Source organism: Diachasma alloeum, unplaced genomic scaffold, assembly GCF_001412515.2.
Source record: "Diachasma alloeum isolate Michigan unplaced genomic scaffold, Dall2.0 Dall_scaffold_00941, whole genome shotgun sequence".
NCBI lineage: Eukaryota > Metazoa > Arthropoda > Insecta > Hymenoptera > Braconidae > Diachasma > Diachasma alloeum.
Window position 1 is genome coordinate 55,313 of NW_021681058.1, and position 11,327 is coordinate 66,639.

The 11,327-nt window shown below is 34.8% G+C and overlaps 1 protein-coding gene across 2 annotated transcripts in view; it reads right to left on the minus strand.

Moving 5' to 3' along the window:
* Positions 1–8,472, minus strand: part of LOC114841587 (protein shifted) — a gene marked incomplete at its 3' end in the record, with an annotated part of 45,409 nt that extends 36,937 nt beyond the window's left edge. For both annotated transcript variants that reach the window (XM_029126627.1, XM_029126626.1), the window contains 2 exon segments: positions 3,444–3,686; positions 7,941–8,472. In XM_029126627.1, coding sequence (XP_028982460.1) covers positions 3,444–3,686; positions 7,941–8,088 — 391 coding nt within the window.
* Between the last annotated feature and the right edge of the window lie 2,855 nt (positions 8,473–11,327).

Sequence of the window (11,327 nt, forward strand, 5' to 3'; positions counted from 1 at the left end):
TGACCCATTACGGGTCGCACCAATAACTTCCCGACCATTTGTTTTTTCTTTCATTAATTTTTTTATTATGTATTTATTCAATCTTTTTCTCACATTTCTCCGAGGAAATACCCATAGAAGACAAGAAAATCCGTGCACGTGCTCGCACTCACACACACTCCCATGCACACACATCGCCGTATTCCGCATCGAGAAAAGATGTAATTTATCAGAAAAGTAAAATTGTTTCTTGAATGTATATCGATTTCGAAAAAAGCTAGTGAACTGCTGATTAAATGTCTTCCAGTATTCCATGATTTGTGCGTTATATCAAGATTCATCGTTTCTAACAAAAAAAACTTGAAATCGCATCGTTATGCACGGAGAAATGGTCTCGTTTACAAAAAAACGCTAATTTTCGACTTTTTTCCAAATGTTTTTTGGAAAAAACTGGAGAAACGCTGAGACGATCGTCTCCATAATCTAATCAGGTTCAAGTCACATGAAAATACAGCGATTAAAAAAAAAAAGTCAAATCGCATCGTTTGTTCAGGAGGAATCGTGGCACAAAATTTTTGTCACAGACACACATCCACACATACAGACAGGTACCTGAAAAGGGTCAGAAGTGGTTCCAAAGGTCATGAAACGTGGAGAAATGCTTAAATTTCCACATTCGATTTTCGGGGTCATTACAATAACTTTCTCCCTTCGGGTCGGGAAGTTAATAAAAACGTCATATGTCAAAAAACTGAATTATCTGACCTTCAATAAGACTGGTAATTTCTATTCTAAATGCCATCATCCAGTGATTATTATAATCATTGCATTTCGGTATCAATGTTTCATTACAGCGNATTTGCTCAGGTCTGCAACATTTTTTTGATGAATACCATTTCTGTACCCATTACGATCCTTAATATGATTCATTCTGCATATTGACTGTACCAAAAATTAAGCTGAAAAATCAGGCCCGGTNCCAAACACTGACAATAATGTTTGGAAGGTGACTACCTTTGGATTATTTGAGTTGATAATTACTAGGAGGGGTAAAAACGGTATCCAGTTAATTCGTCCCAGGACGATTCATCCCACAAATTCATCCTCCTGCAATTTCGTCCCAAAAATTTTCATCCCATTACAATTTCGTTCCAAATCGATTTCATCCCAGGTAAATATATCCCGGTACCATTTCATCCCATTTTCTCTATTTGTGTATTGCTGTGTCTGGGACTCATTAAATTCGCTGTGTTGACGTTCAATGTCCAGCGCTCTAATATTATTTCGGTTCGAATCGATTATTTCTTGGGAATTACGTTACTTTATTGTTAAATCATATCGTGCGTGACTATCGAACAAGTCGAGCGTGAAGCATTTAACGACGCAGACGTTTCGTGATTTGTTTAAATCTATATATGATAGAGCATTGAAAGTGGACAACATGCCTTTAGAATTCGTTGTAAGTGAACGGGGTACTGTCATTTCCCAGTTTCGTTGATGTGAGAGTTGACTTTTTATTAGATAATATGTAAATGTTCATCGACGAATTTGTGTTATTTATTTAATGGTTTTTTTCACAATGTTCACGATTGATCTGTTTTTTGCATATTTTTGTATTATTATCATGATGTATGTCTTGAGTTGGGACCGTTTTTTTGTGAATAAAAAGTTGACATACACATTCTTCGAAATTCGTTTTATTATAATACGTCGTTCGCTTTTCTTTTGATTTGTGAGATGAATCTGCCGTGGGATGGGATTTTCTGGGATGAATTTGTCGTGGGATGAGTTGATTGGGATGAATTTACCTAGAACCGGTAAAAACAAACATTATTGTCAGTGTTTGGAATGTACTGCTACATTTATGCTACGTTGCCAATTCCAAGAAATTGATCTTCTTTTGCCTTTACATTGCAATTTAAAAAAGAATGCAAAAAAGGTATTTTGTGTTTTTTTATGCACTTTCAAATGAAATTGGTTTCATGAAATTCGGAGCGATATATATTTTTTTTTATTGAATAAATGTTTTTTCACGGGGGTAGTTTACCTCTGAAATTCCACCCCTCGGAGATGATTTCAATTTCTATCTTAAACCGACGTCGATGGCCGAAGCGGCTAGGTGCGAGCCTAGTGTGCGAAAGGTTGTGAGTTCGATTCCCCGTGGAACCGAGTTTTTCAACCGGAGGCTCCGGCGAGCGGGAGGTCGCTAATATAGTGACCGCCTGTACCGGCATGGGTTTTTTGTGGTTTCCCATGCTACTTCTATGTTCTATAGGAGTGCGAATGCGGTGCAGTGTAGAATCCACAGCCGCATGCATAGGGTTGGATAGGGCCGATTAGCCAATCAGAGGGCAGAAAGGGCCGGAATAAAAAAAAAAAAAATTCTATCTTAATCAGTTTCCATGAGCTTTCTGTTATATTTCAAAAAATTTGTCTAAATATTCTCCCTATGTGCGCAATTAAAGGAATACCCCGGGAGATGGTCAACCTTAGAGGGCAGTTTCACCCCCTAAACTCGCGTATGGGCCGATAAAAAAAAATACGTGGCACTTAGTTTTGAGTTCTCTATAACATATTCAAGTTTCATCAAAATCGGGGGCGGACACCTACCTAGTGTTCCTTGTTAGATGCTAAATGTCATTACCGCGGCATATTCTCAATTCAATATTAAACTTGTAACTTTGGAGTTTCCACTGGAATTCCTGTGTAAATGGAAATTATCAAAACTGAGCGGAAAAAATATCACTCAAAATTAATTAACTCATATGATCATCATCCATTGAGGATTAGAAGTAGATAAGCTAACTCAGAATTGTGTTCATAAATTTTCCTTTTATGACCGTGTTTCGAAGGTGGAAATATGAACTAGATGTTTCCACGATTGTGGCTGGTGTCCCCTCAAATAATTTACACGAAGTCTTCTAAAATGGTAATGATTGCTTCAAGTCTGAAAATTTCATGTATCTGGTTTCAGACGAAGCGTGAAAATAGTTATTGCGGTTCTGGTAAGTATTTTAGGTACCCCATTGAGCCCCGATTTCCGTTACTGCTATTTTCATTCTTTCCCGTAAAAATTGAAAGAATTCTATTCGTTATACAACAAAAAGAGGATGAATTACTCGATTCAACTGAAAAAAAAAGTGAAAATAACAATTTTATTGAGACAACAAGTGCATAACTTCTCATGTTAAATGACTGTTTAGAAAGTTTTAGCTATCTATAAATACCCCTAATATGTGTCAGACTGCACTTGGTCAGCATTTTCGATATGGAAAAAATTCGTCTTCCTAGAAATTACGATTTTTGCGTAATCGGCCATAAGATAACTATGGACATTAAACGTTCTCCATTGAAGATATGTGGAAAGTTTGCCACGCATATTTCCGTGCATATTTTTCTGTGCAATGTTTCTCTATACCTGTAGTTTCACGTAAATATCCATTAAAAGATGAAAAATTGTTTACCTTTTGGTTTTCTTGGCACTCGACCCTTCGATTTAATCGTAATCGACGGAGTTTTCAGAATTGATTCATCTAGCGATTGCAGTTGATAGAAATTGTAGGTATACCTCTTAACGCCAGACTTCCATGTCAAGTTTACATAAGAAACCTCACTAGGTATTATTGGAAGTTTAATCTCGAATTCTGGATCGAGTAAATACGATAGCACTCTCCCCTCGCTTATTGCATAAATCTCCATCTCTAATCCTGAAACAAAAAAAATTTATTAATTTTTCCTTCAATAAGGAAATTTAGATAAAACCCCTTGTTTTATCTTTCTGCTTCTGGAATGCTCTCTTTTGATTTGAGATAATTTTCCGGAATTGACAATCGGTTAATCGAAATGGCGATTATTCGATTGCGATCTACCAATTCGTTATCAGCAGACAGAAGAAAGTTCAATAATTGAATCTATGTAGTATTTATGTGCTCATTTTCGGGATTAGCTTATGAAAAAAATAAGATGAAGATTTAAACGAAACATAGTATTGCTTACCGGATAGGATAGTGTTATGGGGTTGTTAATGGATGATGATCATAATGACCATGGGCAAATTCTCCTGATTATTAAAATTGCTACATAGGATTGATGTTGAGAGTATACATAGAAAAAGAAATCATTTAACATCAACGTATCATTGAAGTTTGATGATTTTGATCAGTAGAGAAGGAGCACTTACTCAAAATAAATTCAAGATCAATTTTACATTGCGATAGATTTGATACGTTTGAAAGCTCAATCAATGTGGAAATGCAGTTCTGAACAATAACAGTCTTAATAAATGGATTCAAGTTGTTTTGCTCCCAAATGGACGCCTTGTATTTGATCGATTTTTTGATTTTCTAATTTTGATTGCAAATGGTCTAGAATGTTATGAAACCTGAAGAAATGATGCTTTTAGGGTAATGTCTGTATGTATGTATGTCACAACTTGGATTTTGTAGATAAACAAGGGGTCCATTCCATTGCTTAGAGCTTAGAAAGATTAAGATCAAGGTTGAACTTGGGTCAATGTTGGCTTGACTCTGGATGGGCCTAGGTTAACCTTGAGTTAACGTGAGTTGATGTTGACCTTGCATGGTGACACTTAAGGAACACTTAAAATTGAATATTTCAGGAACGAATAAAGCAATCATCTCCAAATTCGAACTCGATCAAGATAACATTCAAACGAATATTTTAAACCACAATTGAAAAGATTTCAACGATTGTGTTTTGAGTAATCGTCGAAAAACTAAATTTGATAAAAAAGCTCACATGCATACGGACATGATTTAAAAACATCATAGCCGAACTCCTGTGTCCAAAAGTAATCATCTTGACACAAAAATTGCAAATCGAAAATTTCAGATTTGACGAATACATGGGTTCCATTTAGAAGCAACGTTGGTTCAAACCTCCTCTGAACATTGATTAAACCTTGACAAGACCTTGGTTACACCCTTCTTAAGCTACGATTATCCTTCGACTAAATCTTGATTCAACCGCGACTAAACCTTGAATAAACAACGACTAAATCCCGCCGAAGCCTTGACGAAGCTCCGACTAAACCCTGATTAAACCTCGATTAAACCATGATTAAACATTCATTAAATGTTTTTTTGTGATACCTATCTCAAAAGCGCACTTTTCGAAACGGTTTAGTGTGCGTTAACATTATCCCCGCCACCATTCCGAACAGTGAATTCGGCAGGTACCGCAAAAAATAAGACACGTTAAATGTTACACGTGCGTGTAAAAACGTGGGATTTTACGCACTAGTAACACAATATACAATTTAAGGCTATAATTTAAAAACAAATGATGCGATCGCCACTATCTACGAACTCGATTACGATACTATTGAAACGAATCTTTTTAAGCCATAATTGAAACGATTCCAACGATTATTTTTTGAATGATCGTCGAAAAACTAAATTTTTTAAAAGAAAGCTCACATACATACATACGGATATGATAGAAAAACTGCGTATTTGAACTCCTGAGCCCAAAATTAGTCATTCTGACACAGAAAAAAATGAAAATTTCAGATTTGACGAATACAATGCTTCCATTCGGAAGCAAAATCTGAAATTTGGCCTAATTGCAGCTATGATTGAGCTCAGCTTTAGCGCGTTGTTTCAGCTCGATCGGTTCAGTAGATCCTGAGATATAACAACTTGTTTAAATTTCATTTTTTTTTTGAATATCTCAAAAACTACTGAACCGATTTCAATGTTTGTTCAAAATACTCGTATTGGAGGCCTTTATCTAAATCAATCAAAACCTCTATACCCATTCATACAAAATTTTTGAGGTGTTGCCGTTTTTTGTTTTTTTTTTCAATTTTTTCCTTCTTGTACGCACGATAACTTGACAAACAAGAAGAGGTTCGAGCCTATTCGACAGAAGGCATGGGACTGTTACTTTTTGTATTATTAGTCTTTCTCTTTCTTTTATTTCTACCAATTCCATTGGCAGTAAGCTTCCGAATGGATCCGTATCAATTCCGCTCATAATCGCTCATAGGTGTTGGTTTATTGTTGTATTTTAGTAACCTCTACCATAATTTTCGAACTTCATTGATAAATAACTCATTATTTGAAGTTAGAAAATCGTGGAAATAGAATTCAATGTTTTTCTGCTACATATTCCCGTATGGAATTCCATACGGGAATTTCAAAATGTAATGACAATTGTAAACCTAATTTTTTTTCGTCTAAAATTATAAAAATTAAATGAAAAATTGATATTGTTGAAATTAAATCTTCAAAAATTCGAGGAATAAAATAAAAAGTTTGAGAGAATCAATTGTTTCATTAACCAACCTCAGTATGAAAGTGAAAATTCATAAACAAAAAGTGATAACGCTCACACCGATAATGAATATCTCCAAAATCACTCAACTGATTACGCCCATCCAAAATATGAAGCTTTAATATTATGAGAGCTATAATCATACCAAATTTCAACTTGCTATCCTCATTTTTTCTCAAGTTATCGTGTATACAAGACTGAAAAAGAAACCAGAAAAACGGGAATATCTTTGAATCTTTATATGGGCGGGTATACATATTTTGATGGATTTCGATAGTGGTCACTGCAACGAGTATTTTGAAATTAAAAAAAATTGAAATCTGTCCAGTAGTTCATGAGATATTCGCAGAAATATATTTACACAAAATATTGAATATCTTAAGAACCGTTCGGCCCATTGCGCCCATCCACAAGTTATCGTGTAAACAAGATTTTTCATGAAAAGAGGGAAAAACGGCAATATCTTGCAATTTTGTCTGAACGGGTACATATATTTTGATTGATTTAGATAGAGGCTATCGGGACGAGTATTTTGAAAAAAAAGGAAATCTGCGAAGTAGATTTTGAGATATTAAGGAAAAACGAAATTTAAAGAAACTGTTATATCTTAGGAGCTTCAAGACTGATCGGGCTAAAACTGCACCTAAAGTGAAACTTAATCATCACACACATACATACAGAGATGACCCTAAAAACATCATTTCTTCACGTTTCATAACATTCTAGACCATTTGCTATCAAACTTTGAAAATCGAAAAACGGCTCAAATACAAGGCTTCCATTCGGAAGCAAAAATGAAGATAGCATGATTATAGCTCGTACAATATTGAAGGTTGGTATTTTGGATAAATGCAGTCGGGCGAGCAGTTTCCGAGATATTTACTTTTTGTATAAATCAATTTCATTAAAAGGTTAAATGTCTCCCTGTAGACACTCTGGAGGATGTGGTTACGATTGAATGCCTGTTACAAGGATTGGAAATTGTTACGAATCCAGTCGGAAGCTTATTACCAATGGAATTGGTAGAAATAAAAAAAAAGACTAATAATGGAAAAAGTGCCGGTCACATGCCTTCTGTCGGATAGGCTCACACCTCTGCTTGTGTTATGGAAAATTATGTCCATGATGATCGACACTAATTGGAGAATTTATCTAGTATTCGAAAAAATTATTTTATATAAAAACCTATTGAACTCCGAAGAAAATATAGAGTAGAAATAAATTTTTCTCTTACGAAAAAGATCGATTTTTTCCCACAAAAGACACCGAGAAAACGGAAGAATTGACAGTAGATGAAAGATTTGATTCTACTATGTGATTAATGAAGATTATGATCGTCAACACTTCCGTTGGATAAAAAAAGAATGATTAAGAAACCAAAAATTCACATTGCAATACGAACTACCACTCCAAAAGTACACAAAACTATTAAGATTGCAAAACTTTGGAACCATTCCAAAAACCTTATCAAGCATTCAATGACAGTTATTGAGGAAAAAAAATTAGTCTTCGGAAATGAATCGTAAATGGAATCTGAATCGACAGCTTATTATTTTGAAAGATATTTCACTCTCCTACTAGTAAAAAAAAATCGTTTCCATAATGCTTTGATTTGCACAATTGCTGTGCAAAAAATTGATTGCGAATTAATTATTACAACTTACCACTAAACATTTTAATTTGCTGTCGATCAATCCACAGTGATATATCCCCCTCTGGTTTATGTGCATTCCCTGATCGATGATGCCTAGTAATAACCTGGCCAATTTGGAGGAGGAAAGCAGTAAATAGGATGGACGAGGCCCACGGCATCGTCGTTAGCAGGTGCTTGTCTTTCGCGGCGGAACCAGGATGATGCTTTCCAGTCCAACTCAATGGCCTTCCCTTACGGTATACCGTTCAACACTCCCCGTGTAACAACCGTGAAATTCAAAATTTTACGGATTCCTTAAATTACTTTTTATCTTATTATCTCTTCAACTCAATCGACCGAATAAAGAGTTCTTAATCAATTAATCAAATCGAATTATTCGCACAATATCTGTTTTTATTTATTTATTTATTTATTCATTTTTTTTTGATGGAGTATGTTTCCGTACTGATGATAGAAATTCCTAACAGATTAAACGTAGAGCAGTTGCGAAGACCGTAGCAGTGGCTAAGTAACTGACTGACTGACGACTGACTCAATAAGAAAAGGCCTGCAGGCTCGAGTCTCTCGCAACGCGCCGGAGATCCCTATCTTACCCAGTCCCAACACCGGGATAAGAGTGTGTGCACACTGGTTGCGGATATATGTGCGAGACGAAAATAATCGTCAATTCAAAGCTATTCAAATGGGAAAGTCCCCCTGAAATTTAATGGATGTGAAGGAAAATTTTATTGTACCCTGTTTGATTTTGCATATTCTTGTATTAATAGCCACTCCTTTATACTAATGAATTTGTCAGTAGTTCGGAATTAACCGCATATCTAACAGAACTTCAATTCATATCATCGCAAACAAAGAAACACATCTAAACTTTTACACGTGGACGGTATTCTATAAAAAATGAAAAACGTTGCAAAATTAATAAACTATTCATATTGTTGCGTATCCGTCTTTCTCGTGAAAAGTTGTCGGGACGACAAAGAGGAATACGCAACAATATGAGTAGTTTTGATTTCACCTGAAGTTAATTTTTCTTTTACTATGCAAATACATAGTGGTATGATTTTAGATTGTTTATGATTTAAACATTAATCTCAGCATTAGAACAACACTGATTGAATGCGAGAGTGTGGATTCACACCGGGGTTGCAAGTCTATTGTTGATAAAGCCAATAAAAAGTTTTTGCAAGAGTAAATAATGGTGATATGGACATGGATATTCGGCGATGAACCTACACAAGCATACACGTCTTTTGTATGGCTCATTGCAAGTTCTCCCCTTCTGTGAATCATTTTCACCAAATTTACGTTCACACAGCATCTTGCAAATTAATGCAGCAAAACGGATCGTCTTTTTTCACCCAGGTGTATGACCGAGTCAGTGAGGAGCCCCATGCACTGGTGTGGACGGGAATTTTCACAGGACTTGAAAAACTATCGAAAGGTGCATTTTTTTCAAAATTTTTCACTAGACCGTCTTTTAAAGATGTAATTTTTCTCGTGGTTTCTATTTTTTTTATTTCATATAACCCAAGTTCTGATCAGCCGATTTCAACGTATCAAGTACCAAAATGTTTCGTAATCTGCCACCTTTGAGTACTTGTAGATGATTTTTTCATTTTCTGTTTTATCAACTCTCACTGTTAAAACATGTGTTTTGAGCCATGGTAGGAGTCAGGCAACGTTTTATTTTTAACTTACTAGAACAGGGCGCGCGCTTCGCGCGCATATTGTTTTCCATGGGTGCCAGAATAGTAAAACCTTACCGTTTCTCACTTTCATTAATTTTGATCTCGATAATAATAATGCAGAAAAAATGAATGGTTTCAACAAACTTTTTCAGAATGAGAATTTAATTGTTGAATAATTTATTCGGAATCATTAGAATCCTCTTCATCTTCTTCTTCGTTTCTCTTTTGCTTCTTACGTTCTTATTAATTTTTAGGGGTGTATTATGTGCTGTATACTATATTATATATTATATATTGTATCATATATAATATATAATATATAATATAGTATGATATAATGTATAAAATATAATATATATACTATACATGTATGCATTTTTTTATAGTACAGAACAGTATTTAATTTTTTCAATTGTTAAATAAATTACAGTACATAAAAAAATATACACAGACATAATATTACGTTACTTGATAAGCGGAATAGAGGCTTCAGAAATCGTTACACTGGATTTTTTAAAAGTGGATTGTATTTTTTTCTTCTAGCACTTTCCAATTTTCATTGAAAATCTTGATGAAGTCTTTAGATAATGTTTATTATACACTTAAAAAATATGTCAAATAATTAAATAAATAATTTTTCAAAGTATCGGTATCAGTAACAGTAGTAATAGTCCAAGGACTTCAAAATTATCGGGTATTTCCCGATAGCTTCGTTGTTAACAAATGAGGGTGTCAAGGGATTTTTCTGCAAAAGATTTTTTTGAAGCTCGAGGAGTATTTGTCGGATTATTTTTCCTAATCGGATTTTGCCCAATCAGAGTGCAGTGGACAACCTTCTGGAGGTAATTTAGGGAGGATTTGAACAAATTATGTTAACAGAATAACTCGATTTCCATATACTGTCAATACAAGATTCGATCTGAAATGATGCGAAAAAATGAAGAGCTACTGCGAAGTATTCAAAAGCTAGCAGGAAATATCGGAAATAAAACTGTCGGTAGCTTCAAATACTGCGCTTAGATTAGTCAAAATCCGATTGGGAAAAATAGTCAATATTATCTAAAGATTTCATCAAGATTTTCAACGTAAATTGATAAATTGTGAACGAAAAAATTGAGAAAAAGTAGATCCAGGACGTAGCACAATTGTTAGTATGGCTCAAAACACTTGTTCTACTTGTGAGAAATGATGAAAAGAATGAAGCAGATAAAAGATACCGCAATGGTTGAAATTGAAGTTTTTCAACTTTTTTGTCACAAACTGACAAAAGACGTAGGAAATAAATTTTCTTGGTGCTTGATGAATCGCAATCGAACACACAACTGAAAAAAAACGATAAATCGTATTTCCCATACGGGCTACAGAGAAATTCTAAAGAAAATCAGGCTATAGCACTTCAAGCTCCTCAACCTTGTAAAAAATTCTCGTTTACTTTCGAGAGGGTGGAAATCAGGGATTGATCGGAATCATTTTATAATGACGAGATCATCTTTTCAATTGAATTGAAAAGAAAAATTAGTCAACAACTGGCCGACCCTCGGCGTCTGGGCGTTCTTTCAAGTATAAACTCGACTATAAAATTTTAACTATTGCACGTTTCCTTTTCATTTCTACCAATCCTATCGTAAATGATCGTTCGTATGGAAGCTCAATCTTTTTCCAAACATGGTTTGTAAAGAAATAGCTGTATTTTCGGACAAGTCTTGTTT